The following is a 22,246-nucleotide window of genomic DNA, read 5'->3' on the forward strand; positions in this document are numbered from 1 at the left end:
TCCCCCTATCAGGCACAGAGCAGGGTGATCAGGGAGTTGTGGCGCCTTCCCCTGGCATGAACAGAGCAGGGCGGATAGGGAGGTTGTGGCCCCGCCCCTCTCACACACAGAGCCGCAGGGAGATAAGGGGGTTTGGTCGCTGCCCCCTGTCACGCTGATCCCGGTGCTGGGAGGCCTCGCTGCTCCGCTTATCCCGGTGCTGGGAGGCATATTACCCTTTTACTATATAGGATAGAGGCCTGGTGCACGAGTGGGGGCCGGCTGGTTTGCCCTGAAGGGTGTCCTGGATCAGGGTGGGGGTCCCCACTGGGGTGCCTGGCCAGTCTGGCTGAGGGGCTGATGGCTGTTTGCAGCTGGTCACACCCCCTTCAGGGTGGGGGTCCCCACTGGGGTGCCTGGCCAGTCTGGATGAGGGGCTGAGGGCTGTTTTCAGGCTGGTGAGTGACTGAAGCTCCCAACCACTCCTTTTTTTCTTTTTTTTTTTATTCTGGGCCAGCTTTAGCTCTGAGGCTCGGCTCCAGCTCTGAGACCTTGGGTGCTGAAAGCAGGTATCTGGTTTGTTTGTGTTCTATAATCGAAACACTGTTTCAACTCCAGCTCTGAGATCCTGGCTGGCTGAAAGCAGGTTTCTGGGGTTTTGTTTAGCTTCTATATTTGTAACAATGTTTCAAACTGCAAGCTCAGAGGCCAGCAGCGGCAGGCGGGGAACGTTGGATTCCTCCGTCACTGAAGCAAGCAAGCCTCATGTTCGCTTCAAGCTGCCTGGCTGCCGGCCGCCATCTTGGCTGGCAGTTAATTTGCATATTGCCCTGATTAGCCAATGGGAAGGGTAGCGGAGGTATGGCTAATTACCATGTTTCTCTTTTATTAGATAGGACTAGTGGCCTGATACACGAAATTCGTGGAAGGGGGGCTGGGGGTTTCCCTCAGCCCAGCCTGCACCCTCTCCAATCTGGGACCCCTCGGGGGATGTCCGACTGCTGGTTTAGGCCCGATCCCTGTGGGCCTGCCAGCTTGCTCGCCCCCAACTGCCCTCCCTTGCTGGCCTGATCACCCCCAACTGGCCCCCCCGCCGGCTTGCTTGCCCCCAACTACCCCCCCTTGCCGGCCTGATTTCCCCCAACTGCCCTCCCCAGCCAGCCTCATGGCCCCCAACTGCCCTCCCTGCCCAGTCTCCTGGAAGGTCTCCTGGTCTAATTAGCATATTACCCTTTTATTAGCATAGACTAGAGGCCCAGTGCACGAATTCGTGCATGGATGGGGTCCCTTGGGGTGCCTGTAGGGATCAGGCCAAAACCCACAGTCCAATGCCACCTGAAGCTCCTACCTGTTGCTCCCGCTCATCCCGGCCCCACTGCACCTGCAGCAGGCTTGTGCCCAATCAGTCTCGATCGGGAGAGGCTCACGCCGCCACAGTGGTGCTCGCCAGCCATGAGCCCTGCATCTGACACCCTCCTGAGGGGAGTGGCCTGCAGGATCATGCCAAAACTGGCTCGCCAACATCCCCCAAGGGGTCCTGGATTGTGAGAGAGTGCAGGCCAGGCCGAGGGACCCAACAGTGCCCGATCGGGGTTGGGGAGGGACATGGGAGGTTGGCCAGCCGGGGAGGGACCGCAGTAGGGCTCCAGCGCGTGTCCAGCCCATCTTGCTCAGTCCCGATTGGCTGGACCCCAGCAGCAAGCTAACCTATCGGTCAGAGCATCTGCTCCCTGGTGGTCAGTGCACATCATAGCAACCGGTTGACTGTCTGCTTCCTGGTGGTCAGTGCATATCATAGTGAGCAGTTGAGCAGCCTTAGCATATAATTAGCATATTACGCTTTGATTGGTTGAACACTGACTGGATGACCAGACACAGCATATTAGGCTATTATATAGGATAGTGAATTTAAGGGAATCCAACATTGATAATAGACTAGATCTGGTACTTATGAAATCATTATGATGGTGATTCCTTTTTCCTAGTGTATTAGTTAGTATAGTGCATGCAGTAGAATCATCCATGATAAAGTACAAATCCTACTTCCTGCTCAGAATTATTTCTTCGCTACTAATGTAAAATTAGAAAGTAGACTTGGATTATCCTGTAAAATAAAGGGCAATACATCAGTAGAATGTCAGAAATTGAGATTTGCCCTAGCCAGTTTTGCTTAGTGGATAGAGCATTGGCCTGTGGACCAAAGGGTCCTGGGTTTGATTTTGGTCAAGGGCACGTACCTTGGTTGCAGGCTCCTCCTCAGCCAGGGCCCTGGTTGGGGCTCATGCAGGAGGCAACCAGTTGTGTTTCTCTCACATCACTGTTTCTGTCTTTTCCTCCCTTTTCCACTCTCTAAAAATCAATGGAAAAATATCCTCACATGAGGATTAACAAAAACATAAAAAGAAAAAGAAATTGAGATTTATGTCTGACATTCAGGATGGGGGAAATTAGGTTTATAGTTGTGAGTACACGAAACACAAGTTTATTCTTGTATTATTATTTACTTATTATTATTTTATTTTCCATGCAAACAACTATAAGCTTACTCTTGCTCCATCCTGTATTTAGTATACAAGTATAAATCTGCCTTGAAAATTTTATCTAAAGTATTAATTCATAGAAATCTGTATTAAATAATTTAGATGGGTGTATGTATGTGTACAGATATGAACCACAGTTATTAATGAGACATTTTTTAAGAGGAAAGAAAAATGACAATCCTATCTACACTAATAAAAGAGAAACATGGTAATTAGCGTACGACCGCTACCCTTCCCATTGGCTATCAGCGTATCCTTGCGTACGACCGCTACCCTTCCCATTGGCTATCAGCGTATCCTTATGCAAATTAACTGTCAGCCAAGATGGCGGCCGGCAGCCAGGCAGCTGGAAGCGAACATGAGGCTTGCTTGCTGCAGTGAAGGAGGACTCCAACGTTCCCCGCCTGTGCTACCAGCCTCTGAGCTGGCAGTTTGAAACATTCTAACAAATATAGGCCGGGATCTCAGAGCTGAAGTTATACATTGTTTCGATTATAGAACCGAAACAAACCAGATACAAAGCCTCAGAGCTAAAGCCAGAGCTAAAGCTGGCCCAGAATAAAATAAAAAAAAGGAGTGGTTGGGAGCTTCAATCAACAACCGCCAGCCTGAAAGCAGCCCTCAGCCCCTCACCCAGACTGGCCAGGCACCCCAGTGGGGACCCCCACCCTAATCCAGGACACCCTTCAGGGCAAACCAGCCGGCCCCCAGGCCTCTATCCTATATAGTAAAAGGGTAATATGCCTCCCAGCACCGGGATCAGCGGAACCGCGAGGCCTCCTGGCACCGGATCAGCGTGACAGGGGGCAGCGCCCAAACCCCCTGATCGCCCTGCGGCTCTGTGTGTGATGGGGGCGGGGCCACAACCTCCCTATCCGCCCTGCTCTGTTCATGACAGGGGAAGGCGCCCCAACCCCCTGATCAGCCCTGCTCTGTGCTTGATAGGGGGGAGCTCCCCAATCCCCTGATTGCCCTGCGGCTCTGTGTTTGACAGGGTGCGGCGCACCAACCTCCTGATCGGCCCTGCTCTGTGTGTGATAGAGGGCCGAGCCCCAACCCCCCCACCCCCCCACGGGCCCTGCTCTGTGTGTGACAGGGTAGAGCCATAACCTCCTCATTGACCCTGCCCTGAGTGTGACAGTGGCGGCGCCCCAACCCCTTGATCAGCCCTGCTCTGTGTGTGACAGGGGGCGGTGCCCCAACTCCCTGATCGGCCCTGCTCTGTGCGTGACAGGGGGGAGCTCCTCAACTCTCTGATGGGTCTCTGCTCTGTGTGTGACAGGGTACGGAGCCTCAACCTCTCTGATGGGCTCTGCTCTGTGCGTGACAGGGGGCAGCGCTCTCAACCCCTCCCCTGATTGCCCTGCTCTATGCGTGACAAGGGGGTGGCACGCACCTCCCATCGACCTGCCTGAGTGTGACAGGAGGCAGTGCCCACCCCCATCAGCCCTACCTGAGCGTGACTGAGGGTGGCATCGCACCTCCCAATCGCCTTGCTCTGTGCATGACAGGGGGCGGCGCCCCAACTCTCCAATCGGCCCTGCTCTGAGCCCGACCAGTGGCTGCACCTAGGGATTGGGCCTGCCCTCTGCCACCCGGGAGCAGGCCTAAGCCAGCAGGTCGTTATCTCCCGAGGGGTCCCAGACTGCGAGAGGGCACAGGCCGGGCTGAGGGCCCCCCCCTTCCCAACCCCCGAGTGCACAAATTTTTGTGCACTGGGCCTCTAGTTTTAGTATAATAACTTGTTATTTTAAGCTGGAGTCATTTTATGATCTCAATCCCACTATAATTATTAAAATTGAACATATATACTATGTAGTGTTTTTTTTTTAATATGGCAGTAATTACCTGGAAAAGCCATTTATTAAAGAGTTCGAAATGATAATGACAAACTTAATTTGCCTATTAAGCTATATTTTTCATTATATATTTAAATAGCCTGCTCAAGGAATAGCAGAACAACAGAATAAATATACAAGGTGTGTTTGGATGCATGTGTACAACTGTGTGTGTGTGTGTGTGTGTGTGTGTGTGTGTGTGTGTGTGTGTGTAAGAGAGAGAAAGAGAGAGGGAAGGAGGGAAGGAGGGAGGGAGGGAGGGAGAGGGGTGAGGGAGAGAGAGAGGTTTTTAGCAAACATATATGAAGACTTTTCCTTTGAATATATCTAGGTATCTTTCTCCTGTAAGATCCCCAAAGAAAAAAGGGTCAACTACACGTGTAAATTCTACTGCAAATGCAGAAGCACAAGCAACCTCAGCCTTCCAGACTCAGAAGCCATTGAAATCTACCTCCCTCTCACTCTTTTACAAAAAAGGTTAGTATATGATTACTTTCAAGAGCATGGACTCTGAAACCAGCCTGAGTAGGTTCAAATCATGGTTATTTTGCTTACTAGGTGTGACCTTGGGCACACTTAATATCTCTATGCCTCCGTTTCCTCATCTGTAACATACAAATGATAAGCTACCTTATAATTATAATAATTTACCTTATAGATTTTTTGAGAGAATTAAATGAATTAATACATAAAATGCTTGCAGCGGTGCCTAGCACATAGTAAGCACTCAGAAAAATGTTATTGTTGCTGCTGTTGTTATGATTTCAAATTTATGTCTGGAAATACTTGCTCCTGATATTGCTTTTGCTGTTCAGGTGTGCATGTTCAGGTGTTCAGATGTATATGAGAGTACACAATGTGCTGTGCCCTAGTACAGGCACATTTCCTAATAACTAGCTTGAATAGCACTCTGATCATGTGTGTATGCTAGTACAGGGAGGTTGGTTTGTATGTCTGTGCATGTGTTTATACACACAAGTGTACACACCCTTGAGGCTCTTTAGAGGAAAGTGAAAGGCCAGACTTCTCTGTGTTAAATATTTTTTTCTGATTTATTAAAGTCAGAAATATTGTAAGACAGCCCTTACAAAAGCAGTGGTTCCAAAGTGTAGTCCCCAGCCAGCAGAGTCCAACTTACCTAGAAAGTTGTAGAAATTAAAATAAACTACTTAATCAGAAACTCTAGGATGAAGCAAAAAAAAAAATCTTGTTTTAACAAGCACTCTTGGCAAGTCTGATGCACACTAAAGTTTGAGAACCACTGGGATAAATTGTTAACTAAAATATTCTGATTACCTTATGCAAGTCTTTTAATGGTACATTTAAAACCAAGGATATTCATATTTAAAGTAGATGGAGGAAAATTCAATTTTGTGGATTTCTTCTCTCCAACCCTGTATTCCAGTAGTATTTTTAATACAGTAATCTCTAAATAAAGTTTATATCACAGTCATGTTACCACTTAGTGGTACAAGTCTACCATTTTTTCAACAGAGTATGCTCCATTGGCATTTTATAGATAAATACACTTTGTATTTGTGTTTAGGGTTGGAAAATTTAAGACACTGGAAATTCCATTTTTAAAAACAATGTTCCCTTTTGAATACCGATAGAATTTTTAACATCTCTGCTGAGTGGTTACCAACAGAACTGAGACAAACCCTATGTGGTTTGTCTAATTTCATATCTTATGATCTTCTTTCTTTTACCTTCTGTCTTAATTTTATGCTGTAATAATCAGTTCAGCAAGTATTATTTTACTTAGCACTATGCTAAGACTAGAAATCATTTATTCATAAGGGAAAGAATGGTAGAAGTGTAGATATTATTAAAATTCCATTTAATAGCATATGGTTATAGCCATTTAATGTTTTTTAAAAAATCCACTGATAATTCAAGATGAACACTAAACGTAACTAATTCCCCTTGTCTCTTCAAGTGTACCGACTAGCATATCTTCGCCTAAACACTCTATGTGCACGTCTTCTGTCTGACCACCCAGAACTAGAACACATCATCTGGACCCTTTTCCAGCACACACTACAAAATGAGTATGAACTCATGAGAGACAGGCATTTGGATCAGGTAAGAAAAGAATGCACTTCACCTTCCCTTCTCCTACGTATTTGTTAACTATGTACTGATTTCTTAAGATCAAATTCAAATAGCTAGATCAGTTTAGTAGACTTAATATATATTTACTTATTGGCTACCTTTTACATTTTTCCTGTAATTCTTACAAATTAGAGCTTGAGTATTTTAGTAACTTTGCTTGCTTAATGACATGGAAGATCTTATATGTAATAGTCACTGAAGAAACTGTTTATCATAGGTTTTTCTGTGTTGTAATAAGCTAGATTTCATTTTATTGTAGAATAAAGCAGGAGACTTAAGAACCAATTGTTCTAAAACAGTACCTATTGAATGAATGAATGAATGAACTAACAAACAACTGGGTTAATTAATTTACAGAGAACAATCTTATATTTCCCTTTTTCTTTTCTGTAAACAGGATAATAATATTTTGGGGTAACAGCTTTATTGAGATTAAGTCATATACCATACAAATTACCCATCCTATATAATAAAAGGGTAATATGCAAATAGACTGAACAGCAGAACAACCAGACAACCAATCAAAGCGTAATATGCTAATGATATGCTAACGCTGCTCAACTGCTCGCTATGATGTGCACTGACCACCAGGGGGCAGATGCTCTGACTGGTAGGTTAGGTTGCTGCTGGGGTGCAGCCAATTGGGACTGAGCGAGATGGGCCGGACACACCCTGGAGCCCTCCTGGTGTCCCTCCCGGGCCCGATCACTGTGGGGTCCCTCAACCTGGCCTGCACCCTCTCGCAATCCAGGACCCCTTAGGGGATGTTGGAGAGCGGGTTTCAGCCTGATCCCACAGGCCACTCCCCTTGGGAGAGCACCAGATGCAGGGCTCATGGCTGGGGAGCGCTGCTGCAGCAGCAGGAGCCTCTCCTGATGGGGACTGATTGGGCGCAAGCCTACGGCAGGCACAGTGGGACTGGGATGAGTGGGAGCAGCAGATAAGAGCTGCAGGCAGTGTTGTACTGTGGGTTTCGGCCCGATCCCTGCAGGCCACCTAGAGGGGCTCCACCTGTGCACGAATTCGTGCACTGGGCCTCTAGTCTATACTAATAAAAGAGAAAGATGCAAATTGACCATCCCTCCGCAATGCCCACCAGCCAATCAGGAGTGAGTATGCAAATTAACCTGCCAAAGATAGGGGGTTAATTTGCATATGCAGGTGTCAAGAGCCCTGGGAGGCAACGGCGGCAATGCCTAGCCATGCCCAGAGGCTCTGGAGACCTTCGCCGGTGGAGATTAGAGCAGGAGAGCAGGTGGAGAGTGGGAGGTATGGAAGATTTGGCAGAGCAGGAGGCCGCTGGACATAGAGCAGAGCAAGACAGAGGGCGGCTTAGAGGGCGTGGCTCCCTTTGTCACCCCAACTTACTCATCCCAGCTTTGGAAACCGACAGCAGGGAGGAGGAAGTCCCACCCCCACAGAATCAGCCAGAATCAGCCATTGGTCAGACAGCTCTCAGCGGCCTAACAGCCAGGATTCTCATTCACCCACATCTCAGACCGTGACAGCAGGGAGGTGGGACTATGTCTAAAGAACAACTGTTGATACAACGTAGCTCTTCAGCCGAAAGATTCTGTCATTATTGACAGAAAATGTCTGAAGAGCATCGTGCAACTGATCTTGAAAGAAGGCGGCGCCTGTGACAGAATGTATCTGAAGACCAGCTATTGGAAAAACGTTACTCTGATGCCGAAAAACACTGGCATCATTGACAGAAAATGTCTAAAAACCAACGTGCCTTTGAAGTAGAAAGAAGGTGGTGGCAACGACAGAATATGTCTAGAGAACAGTCATCAACAAGTACTACAAATTCTGGTAGGAACTGCCTTCTCAGCGAAAATGGAGTACATGAGGATGCAATTCTTGAACATAGTTGTGATGGAATGACTGTTCGATGTGAATTTTGCCTATCACTAAATTTCTCGGATGAAAAACCATCCGTTGGGAAACTTACTCAATGTTGTAGCAAAGGCAAAGTCTGTCCAAATGATATACATTTTTTTATATTACCCAGCATATTTAAAAAGATTAATGACAAACGAAGATTCTGACAGTAAAAATTTCATGGAAAATATTCGTTCCATAAATAGTTCTTTTGCTTTTGCTTCCATGGGTGCAAATATTGCATCGTCATGAGGATATGGGCCATACTGTTTTAGAATATACGGACAAGTTTATCACCGTACTAGAACTTTGCATCCTTTGGATGGTGTTTCTTGAAGTTTGCTCAACTCTGTATTTTGGATACAGCCAAAGCTACAAGTAAAAGATTAGCAATGCCAGAAAACCAAGGCTGCTCAGAAAGACTCATGATCAACATCAACAACTTCATACATGAAATAAATGAATTAATAAAATCGTACAAGATGCTACATGAGGTAGAAAAAGAAGCCCAATCTGAAGCAGCAGCAAAAGGTATTGCTCCCACAGAAGTAACAATGGCAATTAAATATGATCGTAACAGTGACCTGGGTAGATATAATTCTCCCCGTGTAACTGAGGTTGCTGTCATATTCAGAAACGAAGATGGAGAACCTCCTTTTGAAAGGGACTTGCTCATTCATTGTAAACCAGATCCCAACAATCCAAATGCCACTAAAATGAAACAAATCAACATCTTGTTTCTTACATTAGATGCAATGACATATCCTATTCTTTTTCCACATGGTGAAAAAGGCTGGGGAACAGATATTGCATTAAGACTCAGAGACAACAGTGTAATCGGCAATAATACTAGACAAAATGTAAGGACACGAGTCACACAAATGCAGTATTATGGATTTCATCTCTCTGTGCGGGACACGTTCAATCCTATTTTAAATGCAGGAAATAACTCAACAGTTTATCGTGGATTCATATTCAAAAATGGAGGCCAATCGGATAAATTTCATCAAAGCAAACCAATCTAAGTTGAAAGTTGAAAAATATAGTGGTTTGATGGATTATCTCAAATCTAGATCTGAAAATGACAATGTGCCAATTGGTAAAATGATAATACTTCCATCATCTTTTGAGGGTAGTCCCAGAAATATGCAGCAGTGATATCAGGATGTTATGGCAATTGTAACAAAGGATGGCAAGCCCGATTTATTCATAACCATGACATGCAACCCCAAATGGGCAGATATTGCAAACATTTTACAACACTGGCAAAAAGTTGAAAACAGACCTGACTTGTTAGCCAGAGTTTTTAATATTAAGCTGAATGCTCTTTTAAATGATATATGTAAATTCCATTTATTTGGCAAAGTAATAGCTAAAATTCGTGTCATTGAATTTCAAAAACGCGGACTGCCTCACACTCACATCCTCTAATTGCCTTTCAATGTGCACAAATTTCGTGCACCGGGTCATAGTTTAAAGTATAATTCCAGTGGTTTTTAGTATATTCACAGGGTTGTACAACCATCACCAAAGTAAATTTTAAAACCTTTTCATCATGCCAAAAAAAGAAACCTCATACCCTTTAGCACTCACATACCACCCCATTACCAACCTTCTCCAGCCCCAGGCACACTGATACACTTTTTGTCTGTAGATTTGCCTATTCTGGATATTTCATATAAATTGAATCATATAATATGTTATCTTTTGTGTTTGGCTTCTTTCACTTAGAATAATTTTTATGGATATTCATAGATGACCTGGGTGTGTGCAGATATATATGGATTCTTTCTTTATTTATTTATTTTTTACTGATGACAGTATTACAGATGTCCCATTCCCCCCCTTTACCCCTCTCTGCCCCCACCTCTAGCCTTTACCATACTATTGTTTTCATTGTTCATCTGTGTTATAGCTTTTATCAGTACTTTATTCCTTTTAATTGCCAAATAATATTCCATTGTATAGATATACCACATCATGTCCATCTCTTCATCAATTGATGTACATTTGATTTCTACTTTTTGGCTGTTGTAGGTAATGTTACTATGAACATTCATGTACAGATTTTTATGTGGACATATGTTTTCATTTCTCTCAGGTATTTATTTGCCTAATAGTAGAAATTCTGAGTCAAATGGTAACTCTATGTTTAACCTTTTGAGGAATGGCCAGATTGTTTTCCAACATGGCTACACCATTTTATGATTGTGCCAGCAGTGTATGAGGTTCCAGTTTCTTCACAGCCTCACCAACTTGTTATTTGCTGTTTTTGGATATAAGCATCCTAATGGGTAGTTACTTTTTTTATTTGCATTTCCCTGGTGGCTTATGATGTTAATTGAGAATCTTTCATGTGCTTATTGGCCATTTGCATATCTTCCGTGGAGAAATATCCTTTGCCTATTTTTAAGTTGGGTTCTATTTTTATTATTGAATTCTAAGGATTCTTTATGTATTCTTTTTTTTTTAAAATATATTTTATTGATTTTTTTACAGAGAGGAAGGGAGAGAGATAGAGAGTTAGAAACATCGATCAGCTGCCTCCTGCACATCTACTGGGGATGTGCCCGCAACCCAGGTACATGCCCCTGACCGGAATCGAACCTAGGACCTTTCAGTCCGCAGGCTGACGCTCTATCCACTGAGCCAAACCAGTTTCAGCCTTTATGTATTCTTTATACAGATTCCTTATTAGGAATAACTTGCAAGTATTTTCTCCCATTCTCTGAATTCTCTTTTCACTTCCTTGGTGGTGTCCTTTGAAACTCAGAAGTTTTTCATTCTGATGATGTTCAATTTACCTATTTTTTCTTTTGTTATTGGTGCATTTGGTGTCATATCTAAAAAATCATTGCCAAATCACAGGTCGTGAAAATTTATTCCTGTTTTCCTCTAAGTTTTATACTTTTAGCTCTTACATTTAGATTTTGTTCCATTTTGAGATAATTTTTGTATATAGCATGAGGTCCAACTTCATTCTTTTGTATATGGATACTAGTTGTTCCAGCACCATTACTTGAACAGTGTCTACTTTCCCTATTGAAAGTTTTAAAAATAAATTAATCGTAAATGTGTGTTTATCTCTAATCTATTTTATTGATCAATATGTCTTTTCTTATGCCAGTACCACACTGTCTTGATTACTGTAGTTTTATAGTAAGTTTTAAAATAGGGAAGTGTGAGCATTCTGATTTTGCTCTTTTACAAGATTGGTTTCACTATTCTGAAACTTGCTTTCTATATGTATTTTAGGATTGGCTTGTCGATTTCCACAAAGAAACCCGCTGGGATTATGATAGGGATTACAGTGACTCATAGATCATTTGAAAGAGTGCTGTCAAAACAACATTGTCTTTCCATTTATTTAAATCTTTCCTAATTTCTTTCAACAATGTGTTTTTAAAAATTTTTTGACTTTTAATTTCTTTATTGATAAAGGTATTACATAGGTGTCTTTAGCCCCCATTACACTCCCCTACTCATGCCCTCACCCCCACTTTTGTCTGTGTCCATTGGTTAGGCTTATATGCATGCATACAAGTCCTTTGGTTGATCTCTTCCCCCTTACCTCTCCCCTCCCCTACCTTCCCTCTGAGGTTTGACGTTCTGATCAATGTTTTTTTTTTTAGAGTACAAATCTTTCACTGGTTTTGTTAAATTTATGCCTAAGTATTTTATTCTTTTTAACACTATTATAAATATAATTTTTTCCTTAATTTCTTTTTCAGATTGTTCTTTACAAGTGTATGAAAATACAGTTGATTTTTGTATATTTATCTTTTGTATATATAATCTTGCTGAAGTTGTTTACCAGTTCTAATAGTTTTTAGTGGACTCCTTAAGATTTTCAATATAAAGATCATGTCTTCTGTGAATTTACTTCTTCCTTTTCAATCTAGGCAATTTTCATTTCATTTATGTGCCAAATAGCCCTGGCTAAAACCTCCAATATAATGGTGAATGGAAGTGGTGAGAAGGGATATCCTTGTTTTGTTTCTGACCTTAGGGGAAAGCATGCATTATTATTAAATCATTAAATATGTTGCTAGCTGTGGGTTTTTTATATACATCCTTTATTAGATTAAGAAAGTTTCTTTCTATTCCTAGTTTATTGAATGCTTTCATCATGAAAGGATGTTGAATTTTGTCAAATACTTTTTCTCTGTATTGAGATCATTGTTCTTTTCCTTTTATTGTATTGATACTTAGTATATTATATTAGTTGAATTCTACATGTTAACCCACCTTGCATTTCTAGAATGAATCCCAGTTGGTCACAATGTATCCACAGTGCTGCTGAATTCAGCTTATTTTTGTTGAAGATTTTTAAAAATTGATTTTTAAAGAGAGGGGGAAAAATGGAGAGAAAACAGTAAGAGAAACATAGGCTTGTTGTTGCACTTATTTATGCATTCATTGGTTGTTTCTTATATGCGCCCCGATAAGGAATTGAACCCGCAATCTTGGTGTATTGGGACAATGCTCTACCAACTGAGCTACCCGGCCAGGACTGAAGATTTTTCCATTTATAATCATAAGAGATGTTAATTAACAATTTTCTTGTGATATCTGGTTTGGTATCAGAAAAATACTGGCCTCGTAGAAATAGTTGGGTAGTGTTCCCTCCTCTTCTAATTTCAGAAGAGTTTGTGAAGAATTGATACTGATTCTTCTTTATGTGTGGTAGAATTCACCAGTCAAGCCATCTGGAGAAAGTTTGTGGAAACTTTTTGATTACTAATTCAAGGTCAGCTCTTCTTGAGTCAGTTTTGATCATTTGTGTCCTATAAATTTTTCTGTTTTATCTTAGATATCTGTTTTGTTTTTTGTACACAATTATTCATAATTTTTCCCTATAATTTTTTATTTCTATAAGGTTGACAGTGATGTTCCCAGTAAAAGTGTTTTGAACAAAAGATGAATTATTGCATAAAGGTGTTACCTACAGATATGTATATCTTTCCAGATTATATTTGGATGTATACATTCTAGTATGTTGGATTTTTTAAAGTATGTACCTGTTGCCTTTTGGTTCTTCTGCTTCTCTACTGTTTAGAAAGATATAAACAGTAGTGCTAAGGATTTCCAAAGAAATTGGGTACCTAGACTAAAAAACATTTTTATGAGAGGTGCCTTAGGTAAAGTGTTGGAGTAGGAGAAAAATATGAATTAGCAGAGAGGATACTGGATGGCCTTTTAATGGGAGGAATAGTAGGATTGGGGCTGATTGACTGCTGAGCAAGGGATGATGAATAGGTATTCCTGGCAATAGTAGAAGTGAGCAAGAATGTTGCAGAAGATATGAATACTTCAATTAGGCAATAACATTTATAGTCACAGGGAATCCTTTTAAATCTTATTTTTGCATTTAAAAATACTTTTACTTGGAATGTCATATGCATATAGAAAAATCCATAATGGTGTATCTTAATATAAATTCATCACCAAAACACACCTGTATAACCAGCATCCAAATCAAGAAACAGAACCGTCTCAACAGTACAGAAGATTCTCTGCTGTCCCCTTTCAGTCACTGCATTCCCCTTACCATCACCATCAAGTGTATTAAATATGATTTTACCTGATAATTTGAACCTTTTTCACACCTGGCTTTTTTTAAAGTGCTACTTACAAAGTGAACTGATTCCAATTTCAACTTTCATCTTCTGGGAAATACCTAATGGATAGGAGCAAAAGTAGGGTTATTATAAACCAAATGATCAGTTCTGAATATTCGAGAGTTGGCTATTTGTGTTTTATTCTTTAAATATAATTTGGGTTAAACACTTCACATACTAGTAGACTTTCAAACTGAGCTCAGGATGGGAAAAGAAATTTCAATCTTTAGGAAATTAAATTTCAATCTTTAAGGTTAAAATCTTTAGGAAATTAAATTTCAATCTTTAAGGTTAAAAAGAAAAATAACAAATGCTTTTTAGAAAACAATCATGTTATAAAATTCTGACTACTTTTACATTACATTTATTTATTAGATCATGATGTGCTCTATGTATGGCATATGCAAAGTGAAGAATATAGACCTTAAATTCAAAATCATTGTCACAGCTTACAAGGATCTTCCTCATGCTGTTCAGGAGGTAGGTAATCTTCCATAGTAAGGTTTTTTGGGATAGGTCCATATTTATAATATGGATAACTTCAGTTATTAATTAGATAATATATTCTGATCTTACTATATAAATTCACATATTAAATTTTTACTTTTATGTTATTGGTTAATTATTTGTAACTAAAATGTAATTAGAAAAGTAATGCTCTTTAATATCCAAATTTACATTATAAAGTTAATAAGAAATACTATATCCCTACAATAATCCAAGTCCAGGCTTTTTTAGATTATTTTTTTCTGTATAATATGTGTTTCTTACTATTAAAAAATATTATGAACTATTAAAAAAGAAAATCTAAAGACAAATTCCCAAATTAATTTAACAAGTGTTTTTATTCTTCTTCCTCAGACCTTCAAACGGGTTTTGATCAGAGAAGAAGAATATGATTCTATTATAGTGTTCTATAACTCGGTCTTTATGCAGAGACTGAAAACAAATATTTTGCAGTATGCTTCCACCAGGGTATGTTAAAAGTAACCTTTGATTGGGAAAATCTAATTATAAAGCAATGGATTTCACTAAAACATTAAATAAATAATCTGCCTCTTTGCTTTTACTATAGCCCCCTACCTTGTCACCAATACCTCACATTCCTCGAAGCCCTTACAAGTTTTCTAGTTCACCTTTACGGATTCCTGGGGGGAACATCTATATATCACCCCTGAAGAATCCATATAAAATTTCAGAAGGTCTGCCAACTCCAACAAAAATGACTCCAAGATCAAGGTTTGTATTTTCTCTTTAGGGAAGTGGTAAAATATAAGAGGGGATTATTTTGATTCAAGCATAAAAATATAAAACTTTCTTCATTTAAAATAAGCTATACTCTTGCATCCCTAATTTGTTTATTTATATTAAGTGGCATGATAAGAATTTGGGGGGAGTGAAAGATACTGTGTTTATACTTAGGGAGGTTTGCAAATTAAGTCATTAGCTTTCCTGGATGCTGGGATCTGTTCTTTTATAAACAGTCTGAGAACCAGTTTGGTAATAGGTTTCAAGTCATATTTTTGTTAGCCAGCCTACTAAACAAAGAGTACTTTTGGTTAATAAATTTTATTCTGTGGTTTATTGAATGTCCTGTAAACTCTTTCTGTGCACCTGTTCATCTTGCTCTGTTATAAAAGTGTAGATGGGTGATTAAAAGTAGATGACTAGGTTAAGTCTTTAGAAGTCCATCCCTAATTCTTCCTGTGGCTTCCTTATACTACCGTGGGCAGTTCTCTGTGTCTACCTCAGAAAGGTGCTGTGGATCTGGGAAATGATGAGTGTGAAGCAGTTTTAAATTTTTAGATGAAAGATTCTGTGCAACTACAAATCATTATATTATATTCCACATCCAACCACAACTGCTCTCTGGCTTTGAAGTGCTTCAATTGACTTATTATATGTTATCATGGGCTATTTGAAACTGCTATTTGTATAAAGTGGGAGGCAGATTAGCAATTACAGTTAATGTCATCTCATCTTGGAAATTGTCAGCATATATAGTTGTACTTAATGAACAAAAAAAGCAAACAAGGAGAGGGGATAATATTAATATTAATATTTATGGTATGTTTAATTATATAAATAATGCATTCTCATGATAAAAATTTCAAGCTCTCCAGGAACAGATAAGGCAGAAAGTAATTGGAAAATGATATATATGCTTTTGTGTGCCCCTATACTATCCTTTATTTGGTATTACAGTTGAGTATCTGTGTATTGAAATCTGCAATTTATGTTATGAACTGCTAAGATGCCACATCATGTTTATTTAATTTACACAGTCACACACTTCCACATGAAAATGTATACAGGGTAATTTTTTAATGATGATAATTAATCCATATTATGCTGATAATGATGGCTGTTTGCTGATCCTAGTGAAATCACTTCCGGGTTGGGGTTCTTCTTTAGCAAAGAAGTCCCATGAAAATCCTAATATATCATTGATCAAGCATTAAGAGAGCATCTTAACACTTTATTTACCCAGCATATTTAGGTATTCTGGCTAGTCAAATATATAGAGTAATGGCCACTTACCAATGCATTAAAGGACAATAAAATCTGGATGTCTACTAGTTCCTTGTGCATGTCATCAAATCTTTGTTTTGTCAGGCGAATGCTGTTCTTCAGCTTTATTATCAAGAACATAAATTATATGGTTCAAACAAGGCCAAGCAGACTAATGGAGATTTCTGATTCTGGGATATATGATAAATAGCATTTACTCTATATCCCAATTAAAATAGATTATTACATAATATCATACATTTTGTCAAATGTAACTTGATTTTTTTTCATGAGAAAATGTAAAAGAAATGTTAATAACTTACCTATTTATTTAGGAAGAATTAAGTAGAGGTAAACTTAAATTTTTCTTTTACCCTCTTTAAATTTGGACACCAGCAGAATATGTTCTTGCAGACACATAGTTCTTGCTTAAAAATCTAGGAGACAAGATCAGTGTCTGACTAGACTACCACTATTAAAATAAACCTGTTAGTATAATTTATCAGTGGTTCTAGGGTAGAGGAAACATTTGATTTGGTATTTCTGATAGTTCATCTCTGATAGTGTATGTTCATCTCTGTCTGCTCTGTCTATGTATGATTTTCATTACTAATTTGTATTTTATCTTAAACTTGACAGAATCTTAGTATCCATTGGTGAATCATTTGGGGTGAGTATTTTTCTATGAAATACAGGGACATGCACTAGAAATGGAAGATTTCTATAATTTGAATTTATAAATGCTCAAATGGAGGAGGATTTCTTGCAAACTCACTTGTATGGCTGCTGGCTGGTCCCTGATGGCTATCTGCCCAAGCCATCCGCTCCCTGCCACTTGAGGCTTTCCATGGGGCTACTTACTGCTCACAATGTAACAACTTGCTTCCCCCAGAGCAAAAATTCCAGAGAGGGAGGGAGGGAAGGCAGATAGTGAGTAAGATGGAAGTCACAGTCTTTTAGTCACTGACATTGGAAGTGACATTCCATCACTTTTGCCGTATTATTTTTATCAGAAGCAAGACAACACTAAGTCCCAGCCCATACTCCAGGAGGATCACACAAGGTGTAAACACTAGGAGGTGGGAATTAGTAAGAGCCATTCTGCCTGCCATGCTTCCCCAGATAAAGTAACTAGAGAAAGATGAAAAGTTTGTACACTAAAAGACCAGGTGTTAAAATGTATGTTACAAATAATAAAATGATGTGACATTTAGCTCAAGGTAGGCTACAACTCTCAGACTTCTCAAAGGAGACACACATAAGTAGACTTGGATCTGGATAAGTATAGAGTAGTGGTGTGCAAACTTTCTTGCTTGCCATAACCTTTAAAAGAACTGAGAAAGTGTTGTTATATGTACTTCCATATTTTAAAGCTGATAACTAAAAATCTTATAAATTTAATAAGTGCACTGGAATTAGTTTCTATCATATATATGTGCTATAAACATATTTTCCATCAAAACCTGTTTCTGTGTTTGATTTTTGGAAACTAAAACATAATCAACAAAGTTAATCCCCACTTCAAATCAATTAGTCAAATCAGATTTAATTTTTTTTTCACTATCTTTTTCCTTTTTTAAAAAAATTTATTGAAGTGACACTGGTTAACAAAATTATACAGGTTTCCCATGCACAATTCCACAACACATCATCTGTACACCGTATTGTGTGTTCACCCCAACTCAAGTCTCCTTCCATCACCATTCAGATTTAATTTCTATCAGAAAGTCTGACTTTTTTAGTTCAAATGAACATGTTCATACACATCCCTGAGAAAGTCACCTTCAAAAATAGATAGATAACAAATAAAATGTTTTCACATGTTTCTCCCTTGGATAAGATAAGGTATACCCTCTTTGGTATTTCTTACCAAAACTTTCTTTACTTTGCTGTGACAAGATTCTTCCTCAGGATATCTTTCTCAAACCATCTTCAATTATACTGGATGAACTCAAATTTTTAAGTCTTGTTGTTGTTGTTAATCCTTACCTGAGAATATTTTTCCCATTGATTTTTAGAGAGAGTGTGGAAGGGAGGAGGAGAGGGGAAGAGAGAGAGAAAGAGAAAGATCAGTATGAGAAAGACACATCAGTTGGTTGTCTCCCACATGCTCCCCAACCCAGGCCAGGGGTCAAACCTACAACCCAGGAACATGCCCTTGACTGAAAATTGAACCGGTGACCCTTTGGTGCACGGGCCGATGCCCTAACCACTGAGAACACTCGCCTGGCTTTAAGTCTTTTTGTTATTTGTTATTTTAAAATTTTATGATTTAGCAGTATTTCAACAAATACTGTATCAATGATGGCTTAAAATATATAAACTACATGACTTGTCAACATAATACTCATAAAGTGAGTCCAAAATTATTATTACTGGACACTTCATCTCATTAAATTCTCATGATGTTCTCTCTGGTTATGTTATGTCCTAAAAAAATAAAAAATGTCAAAAACAGGGTTCCAGAAAGCTGTTTCAACTTTATGTGCTTCTGAGAAAGAGGGAGCCTCGGTTTGGGTGTAAGTGTGTTCTGAAATTGAGAAACCAGGACTTTCAGAGCAGTAGTCAGACAGGAGGATTTAAAAAGAGGGAGTAATTAATTGGGCACATAGTTATTCTGATTTTGAGATTTTTCATGTCTTACTTGGTCCAGTAAAGCAGAAAATTAAAATGCAGATATTACCTCTGCCTGATTTTTTTTGACACACCTCTAACTACAGTTAAGGGTTGCTAACTACAAAATGCTGATATTAAAAAATTTAATAAGGAATTCTGTAATTTATAGACTTCTGAGAAGTTCCAGAAAATAAATCAGATGGTGTGTAACAGTGACCGTGTGCTCAAGAGAAGTGCAGAAGGAAGCAACCCTCCTAAGCCACTGAAAAAACTACGCTTTGATATTGAAGGGTCAGATGAAGCCGATGGAAGGTAGGAACAGTCTTAGAATGTTTTTCAGTAGCTGAGCTGTTCATCTGGAGAACCAGAGTGCCAGCTCTGCTTTTGACTTCCATCAATCCCTTTCATGCCAATTTTATTTGGAAATTGTGAGGATTGCACAAAATAATAGGTATGACTGCATCCCAGAGTTAAAAGCACCATATAAATAAACCATATGCCATCTACTGAAATACATTGAAAATATCAAATGTTTAAAATCTGATAATTTCTTACAAGATATTGATAAAATTGTGTGACTTTTGATTAACATTAGATTTTAAAATGCTTACTCTTGAAAAATATTAGCTACCTTGTTATAAGAACCACATAAATTTGTGATATTCATATTTTAGATAGTTTGTTTATAAGCCTTTGACATTAAAAGCTCCTCGCTAAAATAAGAGTATAAAATAAGTCACGGAAAGCACCATAGTTACTGGAAATTAGAGTTTTCAATTTATACATATACACATAAAATATTTTGCAATTTTTTTCATCTGCAGTAAACATCTCCCAGGGGAGTCCAAATTTCAACAGAAACTGGCAGAAATGAGTAAGTACTTATCATTTCACTTTATGTAAATGAAATTGTTTACATTACAAAAATAGTTTTCATGTTAGAAAAGAATAAATACATATAATTCCTTCAGTTAGTGGACTTGCTCATGTATTTAAAATATAATTTAATCAAGAATGTATTATTTACCTACATAAACATTTGCAGTTTAAATGTATGATACAAAATAAAGGTCATCTTGACCCTTTCTAAAATACTTTGCCCAGGAAGACTAAGAAATGAACATCTTCAACATGGATGGCTGTGGGTAGGAGATATTTCAGGACAGCAGGACTATAATGAGGAACTCTTAAAGAGTGTTGGCTATAGGGAAAGGTCTTATAAACTTAGCATATATAAAATCATAAACCTTATTTAAAGAATAATCTATTCTATTACTGAACTTTCCTAACTTGCAAGTTTTCAAACTTAATTTAAAACAAAAGTTTTCCATTACTTGAAATCAGAATTTTGGTAAAGACCACCACCTGATCATTTTCCAAGTTATACAGTAACATAAATTTGGAATGTTAAGGCAAATAGAGTTCTATCTAAGTTATTCTGACAGTATAAAAGATTAACCCAAGTACAGTAGATGGAAAGCACATTACGGAAAAGATAAATGTATGCTAACTGCTACTGGGTTGTCTTAGAGACAACTTAAACATACCAAAAGTTTAAAATTTTTTATTATAAATATATATATATATATATATGTGTGTATATATATATATATTTATATTTAGAGTTAGAGTTAGATTTTACATTGACTAATTTACTTCTGTTTTTACTTTGAAATAATTGTGGCTTTACCACTCCTATACACGAAAATAGAAATAAAGCTTATAACCAAAATCAGGCCTTGAAAACATCTAGAAGCACTATGGAGCCCTCAAATATACATTTAAAAGGGAGCAAAAAGCTGTAAAAAAAAAATGTATATTTTTAGAGAAGAGTTCAGTTGCTGTAGTCAATACATTTCCTAATGATCCACTTAGCTATGATGGTGAATTCCCTCTGACAGGTTGAAATTCAGGGATTTATGCAGCTGGAAAATTGGGGAGAAGCAGCAGGAGTTTTAACTGGTAAAGCTAAGGAATTCTCTAGGCTCCTTTTCAGCTTTCCTCAAAGAACTGCACTAAAAAAAAAGATCATCAAACAATACTAGATGACTCAGAGTGGAAAGGCAAGAGGGAGAGACTTAGAATTGTTGTTTTCTTTCTTTTCCAAGTGTAAATATTCTTTGTGCTTCTTTATTAAGTACTAGAAGCCCAGTGCACAAAACTCATGCACTCGAGCGGGTGGGTCCCTCAGTCCATCCTGTGCCCTCTCACAGTCTGAGAGCCCTTGGGATATGTCCAACTGCCGTGGAGGCAGGAGAGGCTCCCGCCACTGCCAATGCACTTGCCAGCCATGAGCCCGGCTTCTGGCTGAACAGTGTTCCCCCTGTGGAAGCGCACTGACCACCAGGGGGCAGCTCCTGCATTGAGCATCTGCCCCCTGGTGGTCAGTGTGCGTCATAGTGACCGGTTGTTCTGCCATTTGGTCAATTTGCATATTAGCCTTTTATTATATAGGACTAGAGGCCCAGTGAACGAATTCGTGCACAGGTGGGGTCCGGCCAACCCGGCCCCAATTGGGGTGGATCGGGGCTTGTCCTGTTGGGAGGAGGAGATAGTGGGAGGTTGGCCAGCCAGCCCACCCCAATCGGGGCCTATTAAGGCCGGGTTGGCTGGGGGAAGGGGCCACGGGCAATTGGCCAGTGGTCCCTGCCCCTGATTGGGGTTGAGGGGCCAATTGGGGGTGGGGCCAGCCATGGGGAGGTGCTGTGGGTGGTGGGCTGGGCGGCCCCTCCCTGAATTGGTTGGGGGGGTACCGATCAGGGGCCAGCGGCCTGGGGAAGGGGCTGCAGGAGGTTGGCCAACCAGCTCCGCCCCATATTGGGGTAAGGGGTGCTATCAGGGTTGGGCCAGCTGGGGGGAGGGCCTGCGGGCATATCGTGGTGGGGCAGGCTGATCGGGGGTGGGGCTGGCCGGGGGGAAAGGAGGGGGCATTTGGCCAGCGGCCTGCTCTTGATTGGGGTAGAGAGTCCGAACAGGGGCAGGCCGGCAGGGGGGAGGGGCCATGAGGTTGGCCAGCCAGCCCCACCCCCCATCAGCCAGTTTGCTGGACACAGTGGGCATCATACCAACTGGTCGTATGGCCATTACAGTCGCTGGCTTTTTATATAATATAGACTAGAGGCCCGGTGCACAAAATTTCTGC

At 40.0% G+C, this 22,246-nt stretch overlaps 1 protein-coding gene across 1 annotated transcript in view; it reads left to right on the forward strand.

Moving 5' to 3' along the window:
* The window catches only part of RB1 (RB transcriptional corepressor 1), a 198,402-nt gene that overhangs the window by 172,588 nt on the left and 3,568 nt on the right, over positions 1–22,246 (forward strand). The window contains 8 exon segments of the mRNA XM_006109689.3: positions 4,689–4,834; positions 6,297–6,442; positions 14,353–14,457; positions 14,839–14,952; positions 15,053–15,216; positions 17,128–17,158; positions 19,274–19,416; positions 19,929–19,978. Coding sequence (XP_006109751.2) covers positions 4,689–4,834; positions 6,297–6,442; positions 14,353–14,457; positions 14,839–14,952; positions 15,053–15,216; positions 17,128–17,158; positions 19,274–19,416; positions 19,929–19,978 — 899 coding nt within the window.

Source organism: Myotis lucifugus, unplaced genomic scaffold (assembly GCF_000147115.1).
Source record: "Myotis lucifugus unplaced genomic scaffold, Myoluc2.0 scaffold_7, whole genome shotgun sequence".
Taxonomy (NCBI): Eukaryota; Metazoa; Chordata; class Mammalia; order Chiroptera; family Vespertilionidae; genus Myotis; species Myotis lucifugus.